The sequence below is a fragment of the Paramormyrops kingsleyae genome, chromosome 15, assembly GCF_048594095.1.
Source record: "Paramormyrops kingsleyae isolate MSU_618 chromosome 15, PKINGS_0.4, whole genome shotgun sequence".
In the NCBI taxonomy this organism is placed as follows: domain Eukaryota; kingdom Metazoa; phylum Chordata; class Actinopteri; order Osteoglossiformes; family Mormyridae; genus Paramormyrops; species Paramormyrops kingsleyae.
In genome coordinates, this window is record NC_132811.1 from 1975087 (window position 1) to 1998953 (window position 23867).

A 23867-nucleotide genomic window follows, 5' to 3' on the forward strand; every position below is an offset into this window, starting at 1 on the left:
TTAAGTAAGAGACACGACATGCTGGCCCAGTACGGTACAGGAAAGAAGCCATTTCCAGCTTTAATCCAGGCCTTTCATCAACACACTTGTACTAATGCTAACATCACTTGTGAAAGGTAATAATCTCCCCAGTGAGACACACCCTGTCGAGCCCTGGCTGGGGGTGTCAGGGATGGGGGCTCATTTCCTCAAACGTTTCAGGTTCATCGCCTCACCTGCAGGTCCTCAAACATTTCAGGTTCATCACCTCACCTGCAGGTCCTCAAACGTTTCAGGTTCATCACCTCACCTGCAGGTCCTCAAACATTTCAGGTTCATCACCTCACCTGCAGGTCCTCAAACATTTCAGGTTCATCACCTCACCTGCAGGTCCTCAAACGTTTCAGGTTCATCGCCTAACTACAGCCGTCAATTTCTCGATTAAACTCGATTATTGAAAACCTGCGATAATAATTTTCCTTCTCGATTTCTCCCCAAAGTGGCAGGAGGATGAGGGTCCAGATAAAGAGCAAAAGCATCATTTCTGTGGAAGTTCTTCACGGTAAAAGCGAATGAAAATGCAGTGTCAGCAATGCAAAGCAGAGCCTCAATATCACCAAAGCACAACTGCAATGCAAATACATCTGAAAAGACATTATGGTCTGACCCAATAATGCAACGTTAGCCACAGAAATGTCCGCTTTCCATGATTTACCAAAAACGGTAGCATATGACACGCTCTGCTAGCCGAATTTAGTAACCATAAGGATTCACCGAAGTTATATAGATTTTGTTACTCTCTAATTACTATTTTAGACAGACAATATGCTTATTGAATGGTGGGCAAAATAATGTCTGCATATCACCAAAAAAGCCATCGTCCATTATTTAAGCCCTGCAATGACATACAGTTTGCTGTCTAAATAAAATTAACTTAAAACAGTGAAGTTGATTTTCTGGAGGAAAATTGTTTAGATTAATCGACCAATCGGCAAAATAGTCAATAGATTGCTAGAAAAATAGCTGTTAGTGGCAGCCCTAGATAGTACTGAAAAGAACCATCATTAAAATTGCAATGTCTGCTAAGATTTGTTTCCTTTGAGTAAAAATATTTTAGTGCAACTTATCGATGATTTGAACCCAGCGGACTATCGTGGTCCGTGTGACGTGACGATTGCACGTGCATGAAATGCCATGTCGATGTTAATATCGCACATCATGCAAGCCTGTCAGAGCGGTGACAGTGTTGCAGTGGGTATCGCTGTCGATTTCCCTCCAGAAAATCAAATTGACAGTTTAAGTTAATTTTATTTTGACAACAACAAACTGTATGTTATTGCTGGGCTTTAGATAAGAGACGAGGGCTTTTCAGCACAATACGGACATTATTTTCATCCACAATTCAATAACCAGATCAGTAGTGCGCCTAAAATATTAATGAGATGCGTACCGTGATGTCCAAAGGTAGCTATCCTTCTGCTTATTAAATCTGTTCAGTGGAGCACACCACATGATATTGTTTTGGAAAATCATGGAAGCGATAAACATCTTTTAAAAGAGGAAATATTGCAGTTAAACTAGGCAGAGAGACTTTTTGCAGAATATTCGATTTTTTTTTAAATACAAGTACAAAATGTATTGAAATGCTCTCCATACTAATGGAAATGTAATAAACATGAATAGACGGCGCTCATGGTGGTTTTGCCAATTCTGCCGGCCCATCATCCAGAAAGGCTGTGTGTTTCCCCGGCAGGTGCTCGTGCGTGACATCAGTGCCGGGGGAAGTACACCATCGAACTTCGCACACTGTACAAAACACTTTTTTGTTTTCTGATCATGTGAACCACTCCCATAATTACGTAGTGATACTGAAGGAAAACATCGCGAGCGCGTGTATATAGCTCCGTGTATGTCATCGTAAATAGCCCTTGTATTGTTGTTGCTGTTGTTATGGTTAATACTTGTGTTCCTGATTGTGGAGTGTGTGTTTGCTTGTGTGTTATGTGAACCCTGTCCGATCCTCACATGTCCTCAGCTTGTATAAGTCTCCCCCCGCGTGCGTACCTTACAGTACGGCGTCTAGCCACCATGTGTTATAATGGGTTCCGTGTTCTTCGGGTGTCTGTTATAGTCCTATTAAGAACTGCAACAAAAGAACTTTGTTCTTCCCTAAACAAACCTCCTCCTCATTCACTGGTGTTGCCTCAGTCTGCCAGTCATCACGATTTGTTACAATGAACTGAAGCATTTTAGAAATCATAAAGGTCATTTAATTAAAATGATTTCTTAAAACGATACATCGATTTAAAATATTGATGTCGATGGATTTTCAGCATCGACATCATCGACTACGTCGACCAATCGCAGCAACCCAAATGAAGTGTTTGGGGTTCACTCCTCCCATCTTAAAACTGAGCATATTTCTGCAATAATGTCTCACACTGAAAAAACAATGGCAAGAACGCTAACAGCCTGCTGTGTTTTTCCCAAGGAAAAGTGTGTGATTCCGAACAGGAACTCAATGGCAAAGACACATTTCAGCAGGAGCTTACTTCTCCCTGACAATAAAACAATGAACACCTGCAAAGCAATATTCATTCAAATCAACAGGCCCACCCGCGTATCCGCGAGACAGAAGACAACGAGATTCAAGTCAAAGAAACCCCTTCTTCCAGCCAGCCTGTGTCAAACAAAACTATCACTACATCTATGAAGCATCTGCCTGACCGACCACTTAGGGAAAATCTGTAAGTGCACTGCTGTTCACTGGATCTCTCTGAACTGTGGTCAGCTCTGAGATCTCCTGTCCCAAATTAGAGAGATCAAATACCACAACGCTTCCAGTGGCACTTAGGCGGATGTAGCGAGCCAGCTAGCTATTAGCACTGTACTCACAGCAATGACTTCCTCATGGTTTTATTAAGATGATATGTAATACTGTTTCATTATTACATAATATGCCTACTAGTTTCCTAAACAAGCGAATTCGCTGTTCATTAATCAAGCTTAAATCTTCTTAATGCATTTCATGTTTATCTAACCTCCCATTAACTTAACATTCTGTATGTTCAGATGACACACATGCTTCACTGCACACTGCTTTAAGCCTGCAAAGCTTGCTACCAAAGAAATGTATCAGTTATCAAAAGCGGCAGAATCAATCTGCCAATAACATTCAGATAGCAAGAAATAGACACTTTACCTTAAACACAAGCCATGTTTGTGCTCCAGACAGTTAAAATAGCCATGAATATGAGAAACAGCATTAAAAAAAATTAAACACTGCGAATGCTTCCTGAAATATTTAAAAATATATAGTGTGAGGTTTTTTTTTTGCATGATTACTACATTCTACTACTGATTACTACAAGAACATTTTACAATCCAGTGAGCCCAGCTGCCACTACAGGCAGACTGCCCATGATAAATGTAACAGAGCAGTGACACGGAAGATGCCCAGTGAGCCCAGCCATTATACAGTGACCCAGTGCTCAGAAGTGAACTTTGCAAAACAGGAGCCCCTCCTTCAGTATAATGACATCATCATGCAGTGTCACACCATGTCTCTGCTTTACATCTCCACAGTCACGTTCAGTACTGGCAGGTAAGCACAGTGCAATGCAACAACTGGCACACAATGCTGCAGATTCAACCTGTCACCTCTACGTGCAGAAATGTCACATTTGAATATTTTTTTCATAAAACTAAAGGGTATATTTCTTACCCTTCTTCGTCAACCTACTGTCTGTCATTATTTCCTTCAAAAACCACACTGAAGTTATTCCGCAAAATGCAATAATTTTTCAGCATTCTTCAGCTAAAATACTGGTGAAGTTCACCCTGAATTTTCTCACAGAAGCCTACAAAAAGCCCACTAAACTAGGCACCAAAGTAAACATTGAAAAACTAGGCTTTTCCCAGAATCAAAAACAGAAACCCTTCGTGGAAATGAAAGTGAGACCCCCACTCATCAGGTCAGGGGGCAGCCCAGTAGTCGTATCGCAAAAACTGGAAAATATCACTCAACTTGATTTTTTTTTTTGCGTCTTTATTTGATACCAAAATAAAATGTTTTGATTTATTAAACCTGTGCCAATTTTCATTTTTTTTTTTTATCAGTACCCAGTCACATTCAGTCATTAGGTTTTAATAAGGTGTTTCACACGTGGCCTATCTGGGGCCCTGGAGGACGGGGCTGGGAAACACCGGTTTACACCACTTTCCAAAAGGATGTGTCACATGGGAATATGATATAGGAAATTCAACAGTGAGAAAACACAGAGTACAGTATCAAGGCGAAATTCATTACGGGCAACTGGCAATAAGCCAGGTTGTTTTGCTATGCAAATTAACCAAGCTGTATGCAGAAAGCTGGGAGAATGGGGACAGATGCAACAGGAAGTGGACGTGTGCCACATATTGTAAACTGTCACCATATATCTTTACAACTTTGAGTGTCATCACAAATAACTTATGTGGCTCCAAACAGTCTGGAGGATTAACATCATGAAACAGCCAATAAAAGGACTACAGAGGAATACAAAGACATTCCCTCCCCATGTTATAAGGAGGTAGTAAAATAAATGAGGATAGCTGCTGTATTATATAGCAGCAACATAAACAGTAGTGTTTATAAAGGGGGAGGGGGGGGGGGCAGCCTGATCACCTGGATGCACCGTGACTCACTCAGTGCGGCTCTATAGCAAAACGGCCGGATAGAAAGACGCTTCTGATACCCGTCGAAAATTAATATTCGGAAACAGCAAAAATAAAACGCATGCATGGTCTTAAAATAAATGCTTACATGTGCGAAATATTGTAATGTAGTTCCGTATAAAACTATGCAAGTAAAGCAAAGGTTACGCGGCCATTTACAGTAATAACTCAATCGGCCTGGCGCTATGTACTGGCGTTTCAAAAGCAAAGCAAAACAAAGGTTACTGAAGGAGATTCCGGACATAAATGACTGGAGGGGGAGAAAACTTCATATATAATGACTGAGCAATTTGCGAAGGACGTGCAGAATCGCCGGCCAGTGCGAATCTCTCCCTTTTTCTCATACCGGACGCGGGTTTCACAGGCCGATATTAACCCCACCCGCTACACCCCACTTATGACCCCTGCATTTAAAACACTGTGTACATTAACGTATAACTATAAGACTGTGGCACAACACGGTACATTATAGCGCACTACCCCCTCGCACAAAGCCGTGCAGTAAAACCCGACAGGAATTTCTGCAGAGAAAGACCCCATTCGCCGACAGCCATAAATCACCCGGTATCTGTAGGACCAGATTTCCTCTAATGGGCTAATTATCAATCTCATAAGTGACCTAGTCCAAATTTGCTTAAAAAGTGATCACAGTCGTGCAAATGAGATCATTCGCGAAGGTCGTGATAGATAAAGGCTAATGCATATATCAGTGATGATAGTAATAAATAAATATAATGCCGTTAGCCTGTTATGTTAATCAACAAGTACATGGACCCCCCCGGCACAGGGTGGTCGGCTGGTAGCCGCCACATCAGCTGTGTAATCACCCCCGAATTTTTCTTACATCTCATTCTGCACTGGGTCCCGACAAAAAGCACCGGGGCCCCGTAGCCCTACACGGAGCGGCCGGCCGGGGGTACCGAAGGGTGCCTAACGGACTAGGGCTGTAGGGCAGCCCGGCGAGCGCTGCCCCCGGCCGCCAAACAGCTAGCTAGGCCGCGCCGCCTCGGCTTCTCTGTAGCGAAGCGCACGCCGGACACCGGCTGTTTCGCCCCACCGCTACTGAAACATGAAAACGCCGTAACATAATGCAAGTAACTGGCCGCTGAGCGGAATTTGCTTCTGGTGACAGTCAGTACGCTGCAGAAAAAATGTATAGCGAAATAACTGTACCTGAGAGAGCGATGTGAGCGCAGCCATCTTCCCTGTTGCTGCGGAAATGCGCAGCCCGGTCAATGTGAAAACGCGCCCCCAAGCGGCCGAGAGCGCGCAGCGTGCACGGCGACGCGGGTGGTGCTGCTTGTCTGCCCAAAGCGTGTTTTACGTTTGTTTCTCAGATCGTGAACGAACAAATTCCAAACTGTATTTGTGGACGTTTTGAAAGAAATTTATACAGCATATCGATTATTATCATGTGTGAGAAACAGAGGTTCCTAAAGGTGCCCCAGTGTTGGTCATCATCATCTCTAGGACTGTGCATTGGCGATGGTGCTGAGCAACATTCTGGTACCTCAGGGATCCGTCCTGTCTCCCTTTCTGTTTACTTTCAGAGTACTGAGGACTAGTAGAGTACTTTGTCCTGTGGGTCAGGGAGAAAAACCCTGCAGCTCAACATCAGCAAGACATGGGAGCTGGTGGTGGACTTCTGGTGTGATAAGGAGTATCTGAGAACGGTCACCATCAAGGGGGAAGAAGTGCAGGAGGTGCAGGGCTAAAATTATCTGGGGGGGGGGGACCTGAACATCAGACTTGACTGGGCAATTCTGCCCACCTGCTCCATGGGAAGCTGCGTTGGAGCACCTACATACATCAGCTCATTCTGCCACGGTGCCTTAAGAAGCTCTACTGGGAATCCTTTCTGCCTGCTGCCATCAGGCACTGCAGCGCACTACAGCACACTATAACACACTACAGTGCACTACAACGCACGACAGCCCACTACAACACACTACAGCACACAACATCAAACTACAGCACACTACAGCACAATACATCAAACTACAACCAACTATAACGCACTATGGCACATTACAACGCACTACAGCACACTCCAGCACAATACATCAAACTGCAGCACACTACAACGCACTACATCAAACTACAGCACCACACACTACCAACCATAACACACCAGGAAACATCCCAACTGTAACGTTAAAAGTCAGATACTATGTTTTCTAATTGCAATATACCATCTGCTAAATTATTTCCTTAATATTACACTTTTCAAGATACTCTGTGTACTTTTTAAATTCGTTTGCACTGCCTTTACTCCTTTGCCCTATGGGTACTGACTTAGCACTTACCTGTTATCATTATTATGAATGTTCATCTGTACTGGGATCGTTAATGTTTCATTTTAGGTATTAATAAACCTTTTAAAATCATTATTTGCTATTTTGTGACAAACGTATTGTGCATATCATGTCATTATATGGAAAATAACGGATGTATAAACATTGGTCATTTTCAGAAAGTCTGCTTCGTTTTTAATTGCACCGTTTTCATCGCTGTGTTACGGCACCTTCCATCCATGTAAAAGAATTACTGCAATGCCTGTAAGTTCGCGGGCATGACACTGGAACTCTGCATAAACCAGTTTGTTTGTTTGAAAAACTAATATACTACTTGTTGTTGTCTGATACATTGTCATTTGAATGAAGTTCTTCAACATATATGTAGATTTTGCCTGTTTCAGTATGATCTAATTGTACACATCAACAGCGTTAAAGAAATATGACGTAAAACTATACTGCCTATGTTCATCACCTGCTGCTGCAGTCCCAGGGTGTAGAGAAAGAATAAGATCTAATGTTCTTGGTCAGACTTTGTGCCACAACATCACAAGCCTTCTATGATTTTTTTGATAACACGTCAAAAATTTAGGTGTGACTCTGAGCAAGGGTCACGATCTTAGACATTAAGCAAGACCCACATGTCTGGTTTCTGGCTTTTCTTGGGAGTTAGGGGCTATGGTAACAGCATACAATCCATCCATCCATCCTCCACGATGACCCAGCCCAGAAAGCTCAGAGCTGGCAGAATACCCTGGACAGGAGGAACTTAGGTGTGGCCATTCCATTAAATCATGACTCACCATGATTCAGGAAAAATAAACAAAAGAGGATTCACAACCCAACATACAGCTTTGTAAAAGCTATTTATTTTATATATTGCTAAACAATGAACCCCAGAACTAATGAGAAAGCGGAGCCTTCGATAGGTGAAGAGCTTATGGCTGAAACACGTTTCCGCCTCATTGACTTGTTTTACGCTAAAGGCAAAAGAATAATCAAAAATTTCACAATGATGCTAAAGTTAGTGACGTCACTGCTCGTTTTCGAAATGAACAAGCATGCTTCAGCTCACAGGAGCCTTATTCACCGCAGTGCGACATTCCTTCACTTTATCATGAATGTATTATTCTTTAAATCACACTTCTGTAAAAACCAAAGTTCTAATTACAGTATTTTACAACAGCACTGCAGGGTAACAGTCAGATGTGTTCAAAACTTTGAGGGGAAATATGAATACTTTTAACAAACATACCCAAGTGCTTTCTATTTTAGACACTCTGCCAAGATTTGTGTTGATTTTGTGCTGCTACTATAGACTAAATAGATTCTATAATACAGTTTGCAGATCGGGCTAAAAGTAGATGATTTGGGGAAGAGATATTGGTTACCTTCAAGAAAATATTATTTGATAAAATGGATAAGAATTCATGTAAATCCCTTGGAGGATTCCAAAGAAAAAAGATCATCTTGGATAATTAATTTTTGGGTGGAGGGGATTAGTGGAAAGCACCGGAAAACAATAAATGTCATTATGTTCTAATTGAGTTATATTTGTATGCTACTCTCGCTGGAACATGTAGCTCTGTAATCTTGAGTTACTTTAGGTACATTACATGGTGTTCAAGCTAAATATTACTGTGGTGATTTCCATAGTAAATATATCACTTTAGGAAAAAAAAAAACACACACAGACAACCAAAAAACCTGCATGGTTTTCTTGTCCGAATGTCTTTCATTGTAAGATATTGCATGGTGTAGACAACTCACAAAATAGATCGAGAGGATCATGAACACTGCCGTTTGTGTGCATTTCAGCGGTAACTGGTCTTCCCATCAAATATTTATATGCACATACAAAAACAATCCTTTCAAACATGTCTTGGTCTTCATGCACACCAGTATTTCCCATTTAACCCGTATCAGTTTAACCACAATATTCTTTAACGTCCCGATACCCCTAGTAACACTTCATTTATAGGATTTAATTTAAACTGCAAACTCTTATATTTGAGTAAAATCACTCTGTTTCAGTGTTAACCGAACAACGCCACTGAATTCAAAAATAATTTAAGAACAACAATAATAATAATAATAATAATAATAAAACAAAGTCCTCATTGGGCAGCACACTAACGCTGACTGTAGTTTATCGCTGAAGTTTTGGAGAAAATGTTTTAATTGTGGCGCCATCAATCAATCAACTCTCAGTGCATGTCTGCTCTTCCTTCCTCTAAAACAATGCTGTGCTTGTCGTAATCTAACAAAATGTCATTTTTCGGTCTTGCTTTCCTAGCTGCCTTTAGCTTTCAAAGTACATTTATTCGCAAAACTAAGGATCATCTGTTGCCTTTTTTTCTGGAGAGAACTGGCGAGTTTAGAGAAACGTTAGTACTGCAAGTGAAAGCAAAAAAGTGCATAAGCGAGAGAGATGCAAAATATGTATGTAGAAACAGAAATACATTATTATTATTTTTGTTTTTCAGGTCACGTTTATCCTGGAGTAACAACAAAAAGTAAAATAAATAAGCCTATAAAGCCACTGGGGAATTGACCCCATTTACAATATGTTTATGTGAGGCGTTAAACATTGCAAGTTGGCCTGAATGTGACCAAGAGCTACAGATCCTCAGACAGAAATGCACGGGATGACATCAAAATTCCAAATCAACATAACTGCATCTCATCTTTTATCTGCCAATTAATTTCCGTTAGCTCTCCAATGTTGGCACAGCATCTACCCGGACAGCAGGCCATGTCCGAATGTGACACGCGTACAAAGAAAACGATCGGGCCTGATGGGAAAGGTTCGAAGGTACATGGTAAGCAGGTCCAGCAACATGGTAAGCAAAAAAAAAAAAAAACCAGTGTAAATGCAAAAAATAAAAATAAAAAACCCACACACACACACACAGCACATCCAACTGGAACAGCAGCAGTGAGAGTGTGTAAACGACAATGATTTCAGAAGAAGGAAGGGGCGTGGCTATCATGGCTTGGCCCAATCAGGAACATTCTTGAGTGGCTGACAATGGCTGGAAACCCTCTCCTGTTCTTGCACACAGCACTCTCTCCACTGCTCGACTCCACCCGTCCTCTCAAGCAAGCAGACAGTCACTCGTCATCGAAATTCTGCTGGAGGAGGAAATTTGCGGCGAGATTCTCGTTCTTTTCGCAGGCGAAATAGGCTTGGATGACTAGTCCTTCCGGAAACCCCAAGGCTTTTAACTGCAAAGGAAAAGAAAAGGCTGTGAGGACTGAAACGCTCACAGACACATGGCTTCCATGCGAGCCACCGCCTCTCCGCACACAAACAGGAGCTAAACGAGTGTTACCCGTTCGATGGCTTCTTTCTCTTGTGGAGTGACCTGGATGTAGTTCGTCTGTGGCACCCCCTGCCCCTCCGCCCCCTCCCCGCCTAGGTCACCTCCGTGCGGCTCATTCAGCATCTGCACAAATCGTTCCTGATGCTGGGTGATTTGCTGTGAAACAAACCAAATGCACATGTAAAGATGCAGTGCATAATGCTACGTACCAGCTCCAATAATCAGTCTCTTCAGTGGGCGATAATACCACAGGTCTATATGTTTGGCTGGGGGGTGAGTTGCTTGGTCAGTAGCTTAATAAACTATATTAATTAAACTAGGGAACATTAAGGTGCAAACAGGGGCAACATCCATTAGTGAAATTACAATAGTACAGAAACACAAAGATCTCAGGGTCAAAGGGGAAAACGGATCGTTAAAAAAAATACTGCATTTTAAAGATGGACTGCAAGTGATGCATGACAGTGTCAAGGAGCAAAATCTCAATTAAAAATTCATCCAGGAGCACAAACTTCAGTCTCTGCTGGGCAAGAGTTCGAACTGGAATTAGCACCATTCACAGTGTGTTTGGTGGGACCTTTCTGCTTTCAGATATTTACATTTAATTTTACATTTAATTTATTTCACGGACGCTTTTCTCCAAAACCGCGGGTAATTGAGAGGGCAGGATTAGACAGTCTGCGGGTTACGAGCTTTGCTCAGGGGCCCAACAATAAAATCACTCTGCCGACTCGGGGATTTGAGCCGACAACCTTCTGATGACGGGCAAATCGTCTGAACCTGTTAAGCCACACACTGTACACAGAGAGTGTGGCTCCCCGGGGTTCCCCCCACACTGACCTGAAGCAGCTGGGGGTTGTCCCTCCCCAGCTGCTGAAGCAGAGCTGGTAGGAGGGCCGGGTTCTGCTGTATGATCTGACGCATCTGCTGGAACTGCGGCTGGTTCCTCAGGAACTCCAGGGGATTCCCAGCGGACTGCGACGCGGGCGAAGACACAGCCCCCGCTTCCCACCCGGAACAGGAAATCACAGGTTAACGAGACACACGTCAAAGCAGAAAGCTTTCAAGTGACACCCCCACCCGGCCCCAGTACAGCAGAGGAGCCCCCAAGTAGCATTGTTCCATCTCAAAGATGGCCACACGAGACAGGAAGAAGAGACGAGCGCTAAGGCAGCACTGAGGGAGACAGATCTGGAAAGGAGGAAAGCGGCCGGCCGCTCACTGCCGCCTGCAGGGGGAGCCGGAGGCCTCTCTGTGGCGGGGGTGCTGGGGTTTGCCATTGGAAGCGGGTGGCTCATCTCCCGGGGGGGCAGGTCCGGTTCGGAGGGAATTCCCTGTGACAGAAAAGCCACCGTTCAGCTGTCACCCTCTGTCTGGGTCACGGACCGAACTGACCAACTCGCTGAGCCAGAATTGCGTTCAAACAATATGGTGAGACAACAACAAATCCAATTCCTCCTACATTTAAAAGCCAATTAAAGTCTGGAGGAAATCTGATTAAAAACACAGAAGTACAGACATACCACATGAAGGGTTTTTTTTTTTTTTTTTTTTAAAAAAAGCAATTAAAATGCAAGGGTAGAGCTGCAGGCAGTTCAGGTGTCATGTGCACTAACACTGGAATAGACACACTGTCGGCCGAAAGTCTCCGTGGGAAGCCGGAGCTGTTGTTCCGCCCACAGTCAGTATAATGCAAAAATCCACGACTGTACAACACGAGCTCAGCACAAACACAGCTCTACAAAGACAGCAAGGCTGCTTTTAACTGCGGGATGCTGACAAAATGCATGTCGATTTCGTTTTGAAATCAAGCTCAACAAACAAAGAATCACAACAAACCACAACGAATCACAACAAACAAAGCATTCCTATGAGCTTTTGTTCTTTACTCAATGAATTTTTAAAACAAACGCCTTAAAAATATCACTCATGTTGCCTTGGACATTATTAATTAATTAATACAAGTCAGGGGTGTCAAACTGCAGTCCTGGGGGGCCGGAGCCCTGTGTAGCTTAGTTCTTTCCCCGTTCCACCACAAATGATTCAACTGTGTGGTAATTAGCACAAGGAGTTGAATCAGGTGTGTTAAATGAGGGGAAACCCAAAAACGTGCAGGGCTCCGGCCCCCCAGGACTGGAGTTTGACGACACCCGTGTCAAACGAAGCTGCATGATGCAGGGGCCATGACAGAGTGGAAGCCTAGAGCTTCACGAAGCTGCATGATGCAGGGGCCATGACAGAGTGGAAGCCTAGAGCTTCACGAAGCTGCATGATGCAGGGGCCATGACAGAGTGGAAGCCTAGAGCTTCACGAAGCTGCATGATGCAGGGGCCATGACAGAGTGGAAGCCTAGAGCTTCACGAAGCTGCATGATGCAGGTGCCATGACAGAGTGGAAGCCTAGAGCTTCACGAAGCTGCATGATGCAGGGGCCATGACAGAGTGGAAGCCTAGAGCTTCACGAAGCTGCATGATGCAGGGGCCATGACAGAGTGGAAGCCTAGAGCTTCACGAAGCTGCATGATGCAGGGGCCATGACAGAGTGGAAGCCTAGAGCTTCACGAAGCTGCATGATGCAGAGGCCATGACAGAGTGGAAGCCTAGAGCTTCACGAAGCTGCATGATGCAGGGGCCATGACAGAGTGGAAGCCTAGAGCTTCACGAAGCTGCATGATGCAGGGGCCATGACAGAGTGGAAGCCTAGAGCTTCACGAAGCTGCATGATGCAGGGGCCATGACAGAGTGGAAGCCTAGAGCTTCACGAAGCTGCATGATGCAGAGGCCATGACAGAGTGGAAGCCTAGAGCTTCACGAAGCTGCATGATGCAGGGGCCATGACAGAGTGGAAGCCTAGAGCTTCACGAAGCTGCATGATGCAGGGGCCATGACAGAGTGGAAGCCTAGAGCTTCACGAAGCTGCATGATGCAGAGGCCATGACAGAGTGGAAGCCTAGAGCTTCACGAAGCTGCATGATGCAGAGGCCATGACAGAGTGGAAGCCTAGAGCTTCACGAAGCTGCATGATGCAGAGGCCATGACAGAGTGGAAGCCTAGAGCTTCACGAAGCTGCATGATGCAGTGGCCATGACAGAGTGGAAGCCTAGAGCTTCACGAAGCTGCATGATGCAGGGGCCATGACAGAGTGGAAGCCTAGAGCTTCACGAAGCTGCATGATGCAGGGGCCATGACAGAGTGGAAGCCTAGAGCTTCACGAAGCTGCATGATGCAGGGGCCATGACAGAGTGGAAGCCTAGAGCTTCACGAAGCTGCATGATGCAGGGGCCATGACAGAGTGGAAGCCTAGAGCTTCACGAAGCTGCATGATGCAGGGGCCATGACAGAGTGGAAGCCTAGAGCTTCACGAAGCTGCATGATGCAGAGGCCATGACAGAGTGGAAGCCTAGAGCTTCACGAAGCTGCATGATGCAGAGGCCATGACAGAGTGGAAGCCTAGAGCTTCACGAAGCTGCATGATGCAGGTGCCACACCGCAAAGTATGGCTACCAGGTACTGAAGTCACCCAGCTTATACTGTTTTCCAGTGATCACAGTGCAAAATAAGTAGCACAACAAAAAAACACCAGTGAAACAAAGCAGTAGCAGTGACAGCACCACTGCACCAAACCCTGCCTGAAAGTTCACTGCTCCCCGCTGTTGTGATGGACTTACCGTAAGCAGATATTCCACCGCTCTGTCCGGGTTGTTGTAACTCGCCCGAAGTGCTGCGATGACCTGCTCCCTTTCATAGCCCATCGACATAATCTCTGTTACCAGGTTCTCGTACGCCTGCCCTGTAACTGATCCGTGGGAAACGGAAGAGTGTGAGCATGTTCAAATCCGCAGAGTTACAGCAAAATATAATACACACAGACACTATAGGCAATAGACAGACAAACAGACAGGACAGACAGACAGACGGAGTCATACCACAGACAGACAGATAGGACAGACAGACGGAGTCATACAACAGACAGGTTGGATAAGACGGTTAAGACAGACGGATAGAATGTGATACCCAGTATTGACGCCGCCTCTTCTAAAAGACTCAGGTCATCCGCAATGCTACAGGGAAGAGACAAGGGTGAATTAGACAAACAAACAAACAGATCAAAGAGCGTGTGGCACGGCTGCCCTGCATCCACACTGACAGGCTGTGGCGATGAGGCCGGATTCGCGGCAGATGGCGCCACGCACCTGGAGGGGCCGAGGCTAGGCGTGGCGGCCTGCGGCTGCTCCTGGGACTGCTCCTGGGGCTCGTCCTGGGGCTCGCGCTGGGGCTCGCGCTGGGGCTCGGCCTCCGCCTCGGCCTGGGGCTCGGCCTCCGCCTCGGCTACGGCACCGGGCGGCTCGGCCACTGCCTCAGCGTCCGCCTTTTTCTCTGCGGCTTCTGAGGACTCGGCGGAGACGGCCGGCCCAGTTTTAGGAGCGCAGTGTTCCTCTGGGGGTGCAGGAGCTGGGACGGGCAGCGGTGCTGCGGAAGGGGCAGGAGCCGGAGGGGGTGCCGGAGCGGGGGCGGAGACGGGGGCCGGGGGGGGGGCCTCGGGCAAGGGTGCACTGGCAGCGGCCGAGGCGGGGGCAGGCTGGGTCGGGGGCGGAGCCGGTGAGGTAGGTTTGGGCTGGCAAAGACGAAAAGAAATAACTATTACTGAACAAAATAACTTCCAGGACCAAAACACTCACTGTAACCGATAATGAGACACACTGGATGTGCACAGTTAGCGAATGGCGGCTCAAAGGGAAGCGGAATAAAGCACTTTTAGAGATGAAGATTTCAGACTGAAATGCCAGGAGAGATACTCAAACTACACGTCTCTATAAATTCAAACAAAGTATAAATATAAAAATGATACAGAGTGAAGCTGACTTAAAGGCAAACTGAATGGCTGATGCTTATTAGATAACTGAGCCACATAATATCAATGTTTCTGTTGATAAATAGTCTGTCAGGGCTTACCTTGGTTACCATGACAACAACAAAACTCTTCTCATCTATTTTGTATTCTTTTAAGGGTATGTCGTCGTTTAAGATTTTACCTGAAACAGCACAAATAAACACGCAAAAACATTTGATAACATGACACGACAGTTTTTTACATTTGGAAACAAAGATAAAAAATGCCGACGTGATGCAGAGGGAGATGTCTGTGTCCGTCACCTGCATAGATGAGCTTCTGTCCGACCATAGGGTACGCCTCCTTCCCCTTCTCCGTCTCGATTCTCTCCTTCAGAACTCTGACCTGCATCGAACGCAGACAGCAAATGGGAACTCAGGGGTCAAGTCTGGAAACAAGGCGCAGACATTTTTTACTTTAATTGTGTAACTCTGATGCACCTGAAGCACTAAGATGAGGCAAGATACCATTGGTACAAATCAGAGTGATTTACCATGTTAACAAACACCCTCCTCTAACTGCCGATAGTTTTTTTCGTCTACTTTTCACTTGCAGTCCAGTATTATCCTGTCGGCTATTTGGTTATTAATTTGAGGAAGAATTCCAAAGTGATGCAAACTCATTTCTAGAACAACAACTGGAACAGAAACACTGACATTATTATTTACACTTAACATCAGTTAGTATTGGATAATACCATAAAAGACAGCCAACACCAAAATAAAGGTAATTAAACTCTGAAATACAATGACAGGAGTTAACACCCATCAATTACATCCATTGTAACCACTTATCCTTGTCAGTGTTGTGGGGGGCCTGTTGCCTGTCCCAGGCAGCATAGGCCACAAGGCTGGGGGGGGGGACAGCCTACATGGGACCCCAGGTCACACAAACACACAGTCATACTCTAACAGCAACGTAGAGACACAATTACTCTAAATGTACTTTGAATTTTGAAATCAGGCTGATCAAGCATAAGTGATTTCCAAAAAGACTATTTTAAAATATTATTTTTAAATAATAAGTATATATTTTTTTAAGTTTCGGGAATATTTATATCAGCAACAAGGAATACATGTATTTAACATCAGAGACTTAACTAGTTCTTAGTTTTTGTGCAATGTCAGTTTCCCTGTTCACCCTGACAAACCGTTTAACCCTCCGTTAGATATCGAGCCGTCGCATTCACGTGTATAATGCACTTAATCTTTCAGGACGTTTTACACAAAACTGCACGGCAAAAACCTGCCCCCCGTCTTCACTTCTTCCATTCGCCACAGCTTAACTTCCAAAGACACATCAGTGGCCTAAACTGGCTGAATCGGAGACATTTCACTGGGTTAATTATCGGCGTCGTTATTAACAGTAAGACAGCTGCTACTAATATTTCAAACCACAACAGCAACATTAACCCCGCCTGCTATAAAATCCAAAGGTTGTCCACCATGAACCGTTAATAAAAAAGCACAGTGTCAACCACATTTCTATCGATCATGCTCACGTCCTAAAAGTATTCATAAAAGGAACTTGCTAGACTTTTCCATTTAAGCTGCGAGACACGCGACAATCGAAAGGGGCGAAGGCACTTCCAAAAAAATAATAATAAATAAGGGGGAACAGGCTAATAAATTATTGCACTGTCATTCCTGTGCGAATACACGGGGAAATCCCTACTCCGCGCGGGCACGTCGCGCATGCACGTCCACAGCAAAATGTTTCTGCGATCCATTAGAAAATACATCATTTAAAATAGCACCACCCCCGATGCCCCCAGCGAGCCGTCCGCACGGAAGGCCCCGGCTTTTCCTGGCGTCTCCTCCCGAGCTGCGGCGTGTTGACACCGGACGCCCGCTCCGCAGCGCTCACCGTCTGCTCCTCGTCTATCTCTATCTTAAAGGTCTGCTGCTGCAGCGTCTTCAGCGTGATCGTCAGCATCTTCCCCGCCAAGTCCTGGCTCTCGATCGGTACCGATTTTGCGCACGGATTCACGGGCGATTAGGGGGGAAAAGCGCTCGCCGTTTACTACAGCGCCCGGCTGTGTGACTCAGCTATCTAGCGAGGAGACGGGCGGCCGCGCCGTAGTCAGACGCCATCTACTTGCTGCCCGGGACAAAACATGAGCAGCTGGGAGTGAATCACTAGGAGGCGGTTCGCTCTGCTCCGGCGTCAGCTCCACCAGCGCCGAGGGTCGCGTCCGCCCAATTGCCTGCGCTGTAGGACGCAGGAAAATCTCATCGTTTGTCACGTTATTAAGCATTAATGCAAAATATAGTCACTGGGATGCTTGCTTGAATAAGTTTCCCCCTCGTTTACCTGTATAAATTTTTTTCATGGTTGTTAATTACGGATGCCGTTTTGCTATACATATATTTTATTTCATTTTAAAATGAATCGGACTGTGATTGCAGAAAAAAAAAACTTAAGCTAAGCAAAATATTTTCATGGTTAATGAATTTTTTTTATTACATTCACAGTTATCAACCTAAGAAAGAACCACCCACGCAAAAGCAAACTGGGACTGAATATTTATTTAAATATTCAAGGGATATAATCTCTGAATGCACCAAAATAACAGTTTTACGGATGCAATTCTTACGTACAGCGTCAGCCCTAAATTTGTCGTGTTCTAAAGCTTGTCATCAGCTCTCCGCAAACAACCCAGAAATCCTAATTCCCATAGTAACACTAAGTGTCATCACATTATCGAGAAGAAGAGCGTTTCAGGTAAGGTGGTTGCATCTGGCTTCTACTGCCTTAAACTCGGACTACACTTGGATTTCATTAAATTTTGTCCCCTATAAGAATCCTTTAAAGTAATAAACATCTCATACTAATGTGTTACTCCCTAGGAAACAGTATTTACATAACCAGAGGAAAGGAGGTTCAGCTGGAAGTGTAAGCAGTACTTTTCAAATCAAGTCTGGATTTTAGCCCTAAGAAAAACACGAGATGTACACACATGTGCCTGATCCCCTGCCGTTTAGCAAAGGGAGTATGACTTCAGGAAACCAGAGACAGATTATTCATGAGATCTACACACATGAGAACAAAGTGCAAACGGCAGTACTGGTCTGTCCACCTGCAGGCGCTGACTGAGCACAGGCTGGTCAGGCGTTCAGAGAGGCTGGGTCAGTCACCCCCAGCCCAGGGCAATTGTTCGGGTGAAGGGTGAACAGCTCTTTTGCTGAATTCAAGACACGCCTGTGCACTGGCCTTGTTTAATTGGTTATTAAAAAAAAAACAAAAAAAAACACAAAAACATTTCTTGAGCCCATTTACCTCCCCCCACCCCCCCCCCCCCCAAAATAGAAGGATCAGATGCTCAGTCTCATCCTGCCACAAAAACACGGAGTGTGAGTCCGAGCAGAACGGCTGAGGGTGTCAATGTGAATGCGGAGCCTTCGCTTCCCTGACAGGACACACATCCGGCCAAATGAGCTCCGCTTTACAGCTCATCTTTGGGTACATCATCGTCGCCTTCTGCTGTGCCCCCTTCCTCATCATTGTCTTCCTCATCCCCTTCGTCCTCATCGCCGTCTTCATCCTCGTTATCCTCCTCTTCCTCCTTTGTACTTTTCTCCTCTTCCCTCTGTTTCCTCTCGTCTTCCTCTTGTTTTTCCTTCATCGTCTTTTCTGGGTCCTGATTTACAGGGAAGAAAATGTCACAGCAGTGCATGAGAGGAATGAATGACGCCCTGCAGCCAACCCCACTGAAACACGAGCCTCAAATTAATGGGGAATGGAGATGTGCAAGAGAGAGAGATCAGATATTGCAGTGAGAGATGTACAATATTGGAAAGCTCAAATTAACACCAGCCCAGAGTTGATTTATCTTTTTTGGTCATAGCATCCTACTCCTTTAAGTCCATCATATGTCTATAATTTACTTGACCGCTCATCATTTACATTCAGTAATTTACTTGTATGTACCTAGTATACAGTACATCCCAAAGTTCCTGTATGCTGTTTATGCCGTATACCATGGCATATACCTTTACAATACATATTGTATAAATTTCATAATTTTTGTACCAAGAATCTGTATGTATATACAAGAGACATATATATGCATGTTTATTTTCCTTTTGAATTTTTAATTTATACCTTGTACATTTTAATTGCACAGTTTAGCCTACTCATGGGGCTGCATTTCACTGAATAACCTGCGCATGTGTGACAAAACTCTTGACCTGACATAAAATATAAAAATGTCCGGAAATTGTACATGACCTCCCATGCAAACTGGCACAGGCAAAGAGACAGAGCTCCTAAAATACACACCATCTGTGAAGGTTCATCAGCTCAAACACGCACGACCCAGATGAACTTAAGACACGCCATCACCTACCCTGGTAACGCCCCAGGTCTCGTTTGCAAATTCCTCCGCCGTCTTTTCATCATCAGTAATCAGGAAGTTGTCAAAGATGGTGCCAGACTTGACCTGTGGGATGGGTGGTGAGCGTCAGTGCACAGCATCTGTGAGAGTCTGTGAATGTCTGTGAGAGCGCACAGCGTCTGCGAGAGCGCACAGCATCTGTGAGAGTCTGTGAATGTCTGTGAGAGCGCACAGCGTCTGCGAGCGTCTGCGAGAGCGCACAGCGTCTGTGAGAGTCTGTGAATGTCTGTGAGAGCGCACAGCGTCTGTGAGAGTCTGTGAATGTCTGTGAGAGCGCACAGCGTCTGTGAGAGTCTGTGAATGTCTGTGAGAGCGCACAGCGTCTGTGAGAGTCTGTGAATGTCTGTGAGAGTCTGTGAATGTCTGTGAGAGCGCACAGCGTCTGCGAGAGCGCACAGCATCTGTGAGAGTCTGTGAATGTCTGCGAGAGCGCACAGCGTCTGCGAGCGTCTGCGAGAGCGCACAGCGTCTGCGAGCGTCTGCGAGAGCGCACAGCGTCTGCGAGCGTCTGCGAGAGCGCACAGCGTCTGCGAGAGCGCACAGCGTCTGCGAGAGCGCACAGCGTCTGCGAGAGCGCACAGCGTCTGCGAGCGTCTGCGAGAGCGCACAGCGTCTGCGAGCGTCTGCGAGAGCGCACAGCGTCTGCGAGCGTCTGCGAGAGCGCACAGCGTCTGCGAGCGTCTGCGAGAGCGCACAGCGTCTGTGAGAGCGCACAGCGTCTGCGAGAGCGCACAGCGTCTGCGAGAGCGCACAGCGTCTGCGATGTTTTTAAGAGCCTCGCTGACTCTCTGGGCCCTTTCCCGCACACACCTGCCACAGATCGAGCCCCAGAACTCCGACTTTGTCGAACTTGTAAATTTCGGCGTCAGCAGTGTACTCGGGGTTGTCCACCTCAGGGTGGACCCAGACTCCTTTGTAGTTGGGGTTGTCGATCTGCTTCGGCTTCCACTCGCCCTGAGAGGAGACAGGCGCCATGACCGCAACGCTCACATAACACAGTCATTCATGTTTGAGTTTAAGTGGGTTTAAATGCTTTCACTCCCTTCAGGTACACTTCTCAAAACTGAATAGGATCAGCTGTCAGTGACAGTTTGGGCCGCAGGTTCACAGCGGAGCTCGCTGCTCTGTACCTTATATTCCGGATTGGGGATCATGGCCGGTTCCCACTCGCCATCCATCTCATCATCCCAGTCCTCAGGCTTCTTGGCATCAGGGTCCGGAATGTTCTCCGGTTTGTCCCAGTCCTGAAATAAGACATTCAACAGTCAGTCACCAGGAAGCAAGGAAAGCCCCCAAAATACATACATACATACATACATATTTATTTATTTATTATTATTTTTACAAATATATATTTTCTATCAGTTGTCTTATTTCATGGGAAAATTTCACCTTCTCATCATTTCCACTGAAAGCCTATGGAGAATAAAATTTTGTGCCAGGAAAATGACATTTTCTTTAAGATCCTCTCAATCCTTTTCATGACTCAAATACACTAGGTAAGATCAGCCTTAGGAACTGCTTCACAAGTAAATTCTGAGCAAAGCAAAAAACAAAAGCCATTCACAACACTGAGCAGGAACCATACCGATATAACAGATCCTCTCAGGTGTTTGCTAACTAACAGCTGCACTTGGCAAACTAAAGTAAAATGTAACATGATTTTTGCCTTTGGAACACAGAGCACAATGCTGTTCCTTCATTACCTCACCATGCTATAGTCCCTGTTCATATTAGTTCCGAATGCACAGCACTACACTTCCTCGCTGATTACGTGCCAGTCAGACGCCCCATTCAGAGTGGAAGCGACTCCACGATCACCGCAACACTGATAGGCAGTTATGAAAGGATGCATATGGCATGTGAGAATCAGCTCATGTTTGATTTGGGAAATCAGCAGGTGGCTATTTTTTGTGAAGAGCTTATACAAAAATAAACATTTTAAATGCATGAGGGTTTTATGGCAATCAGCTTCAAAGGTCGGCGGTCTGACGTCCTGGCCGTCACCTCAGGTTTGGTGTCCGAGACGTCGTCAATCTTGGCACGATCATCCCAGTCCTCAGGCTTCTTCGCCTCTGGATCTTTGATCTGTTTTGGGGGCAGAAAGTCCCAGTCGTCCTCCAGTGTCCCAGACTCCACCTTTTCGTTGTCGATCTTGACTTCATAGGTCTGATCAGGCCGCAGAATCAAGGTGTAGACGTGCGTCAGCTCATCGTCCTGAAGCAGAAACGGCAGAAAGGGGGCCAGTCACAGCTATACTGATAACCACGCAGAATGTCTCAGAAATCGGTCAGCCGGCCCTTGGAACTTGCCTTGCACCGAATTTCCTTCTTGATCAGGTGATTTTTGCCTTTGTAGTTGAAGATGACGTGAACCTTTTTAGTGCTGTAACCACAGATGTCTGAGCCTGCCCACGAACATTGAAATTAAATGAGTCACATTTCCTTTACACAGACTCAGCAGTGTAAATAACCTCAACTTTTGTACTTTCCAAGCTGTCAAGACCCAGGAGAAGAGAAGATAAATGGGGGAGAAGCCCCCCCTCTCACCGAACATGATGTAATACTGCGACTCCCCATGCATGTTGGCCTGATCCAAGTCAGCAGGGAAGACCTTGACATAGCCGCCCCCGCAGTCAATCTTCTGCTCGTGTTTGACAGTGAACTGGATCACAAGCGTCTTTCCTTCGTTGCTGAAAGCTTCAAAGCGGGAGGAGAGGGCATAGAAGCGGGCGTCCTGGCTCGTCTGGAGACCTGCGGGAAAACCGCAGTGAAAGCGAGTAAATGGGACCAGCTCCGCAGAACCACACCATGCAAGATGACTGGACGGCTGTCAACGTGCAGAATGTGCATCTTAGACATATTTGCAAAGACACGCAGGTAAATTTATATATTTGAATACTGATGACACTAACAAAAAGACAGGGAAATGTTTTAAGGATCCTGCACAACTAGAAGTGTGGCAATAAGAGGAAGAAAGACACGCCAACATAATCCATTAATCCAGAAACGCCCCGCAGCTCAGTCACAAACAGAAAGTGAAACAAGAAAATACTCACCTTTATCCTTCTCCGCATCACCATAGAACTTCCCTGCACTGAGTTTCCACTGACCGTAGTCAGACTTGTGTGTGGATTCCACCCAACGACTCTTCCAACCATCTGTGTTAAAACAGAAGATAAACATCATGAGCAGGTCTACGCAGTAAAGACGATGCATGTCTACCGACTAAAGAAAAATGGTCTGTTACAAAAATGCTATTTTGAAATTGTCAAATTTCAAGAACAAGAGACACCCGAATGAGAACCAGTTCATTAGTAGCACCAGTTACCAGTGGAGCAGAAAAACAAACAAAAAAAAAAAACAAAAAACAATTTCAAATCTATGAAACACCAAGAACTGCGCTGCTAGGTCACATCCAACACGATCAGGTGACGATCAGGCAATTGAACTGCTTAGTTTGAGTGGATGTAGGCTGCAAGTCACGAGGAGTTTCTAGTTCTGGGAAAAAATGTCTACACCCGTAGCAAACGTGCCGATTTCTTGCTTTTTGGTTGTTGAAATTCAATTGCTCGTAAATGAAAGTAACAAACGTCATGTGATGCTTAGTCTATAAAAATCATATAGTAAAACAAAACAGATGCTTGTATAGAACACCGTTTATTTTGGGTATATATTTGTACTTTGATTCCTCATTTTATTTGCATTATATAATTGATTTACAATGTATTATGTATTCTTCGTATATTTAAATGCGATGAGAGCAATCCCTTGTTACAATTTCCCTCTGGATAAATAAAGTTTTGTTGTACGTCACTTATTAGGAAGTCAATCTATCTGTATTCTGGAGACAGAAAAAAATAAGTGCAAAAGATAGCGCATATACAGAAAAGAAGTTCTATTCAGCTGGGAAAAGTAATATATGATAGGTCAAACTACAGACGACAAGGCCGATGCATGAATATAACCATTATCACTTTAAGATAGTTTTTCATATGAACAACATTAGAAGAAAAGCTTACCCTCATCTAGAAATTGCTCCTTAAAGTATACAGTTGCGTTGGCAGCTATTGCTGCAATAAGTAAAACAAGTACCACTCCAGAAAAATTCATGTTTTAACTCAATGTTTCGCCCTTCTGCTGTAACCTGACGTCGCACCGCTTAGCGCACAGAAATTCTTACTTCTTTTCCTGAACAGATGGCCGTCGCTCATTGGACTAGAAACTGGCCAATGGCGAGACACCACGAATTAATCCGAGGAGGTGC

The 23867-nt window shown here is 45.1% G+C and overlaps 3 protein-coding genes across 11 annotated transcripts in view; all 3 read right to left on the reverse strand.

Annotated features, from left to right (window-relative positions):
* eps15l1a (epidermal growth factor receptor pathway substrate 15-like 1a) overlaps positions 1 to 5952 on the reverse strand; it is a 30846-nt gene extending 24894 nt beyond the window's left edge. For all 4 annotated transcript variants that reach the window (XM_072699473.1, XM_072699472.1, XM_072699471.1 and 1 more), the window contains exon 1: positions 5869 to 5952. In XM_072699473.1, coding sequence (XP_072555574.1) covers positions 5869 to 5895 — 27 coding nt within the window. In that variant the 5' untranslated portion in view covers positions 5896 to 5952. The remainder of the gene's footprint in view (positions 1 to 5868) is intronic.
* Positions 5953 to 7838: 1886 nt separating this feature from the next.
* Positions 7839 to 17406, reverse strand: rad23ab (RAD23 homolog A, nucleotide excision repair protein b). 6 transcript variants are annotated; one of them, XM_072700127.1, is made up of 11 exons: positions 16455 to 16925; positions 15699 to 15842; positions 15469 to 15593; positions 15268 to 15347; positions 14508 to 14929; positions 14329 to 14375; positions 13983 to 14110; positions 11538 to 11649; positions 11156 to 11319; positions 10325 to 10471; positions 7839 to 10217 (listed from the first exon to the last, which is right to left on the reverse strand). In XM_072700127.1, the coding sequence occupies exons 3-11, from the start codon at positions 15554 to 15556 to the stop codon at positions 10104 to 10106; spliced, it is 1302 nt and encodes a 433-aa protein (XP_072556228.1). In that variant the 5' UTR covers positions 15557 to 15593; positions 15699 to 15842; positions 16455 to 16925; the 3' UTR covers positions 7839 to 10103. The 6 variants fall into 6 exon arrangements, with proteins under 6 accessions (XP_072556228.1, XP_072556227.1, XP_072556226.1 ...); XM_072700126.1 differs by having other exon boundaries at positions 16451 to 16925; XM_072700125.1 differs by having other exon boundaries at positions 16356 to 16925.
* A 312-nt stretch (positions 17407 to 17718) lies between these two features.
* On the reverse strand, positions 17719 to 23800 carry LOC111860325 (calreticulin-like). The gene is made up of 9 exons (XM_023843917.2): positions 23623 to 23800; positions 22660 to 22761; positions 22151 to 22354; positions 21914 to 22008; positions 21609 to 21818; positions 20732 to 20845; positions 20412 to 20555; positions 19554 to 19646; positions 17719 to 18845 (listed from the first exon to the last, which is right to left on the reverse strand). Exons 1-9 carry the CDS (start codon positions 23711 to 23713, stop codon positions 18651 to 18653), a joined length of 1248 nt encoding a protein of 415 aa, XP_023699685.2. The 5' UTR covers positions 23714 to 23800; the 3' UTR covers positions 17719 to 18650.
* Positions 23801 to 23867: the final 67 nt, after the last annotated feature.

Coding starts and splice junctions, on each gene's coding strand:
- rad23ab (XM_023844062.2), bottom strand. CDS start 17,140: ATGCTGACGATCACGCTGAAGACGCTGCAGCAGCAGACCTTTAAGATA. Junction 14,111..14,328: donor AGAGGCGGCGTCAATACTGG/GTATCACATTCT, acceptor CCCACGGATCAG/TTACAGGGCAGGCGTACGAG. Junction 10,472..11,155: donor ACAACCCCCAGCTGCTTCAG/GTCAGTGTGGGG, acceptor TTTGTTTCACAG/CAAATCACCCAGCATCAGGA.
- LOC111860325 (XM_023843917.2), bottom strand. CDS start 23,713: ATGAATTTTTCTGGAGTGGTACTTGTTTTACTTATTGCAGCAATAGCT. Junction 19,647..20,411: donor TGGGGCTCGATCTGTGGCAG/GTGTGTGCGGGA, acceptor CCCATCCCACAG/GTCAAGTCTGGCACCATCTT. Junction 18,846..19,553: donor AGACCTGGGGCGTTACCAGG/GTAGGTGATGGC, acceptor CCTGTAAATCAG/GACCCAGAAAAGACGATGAA.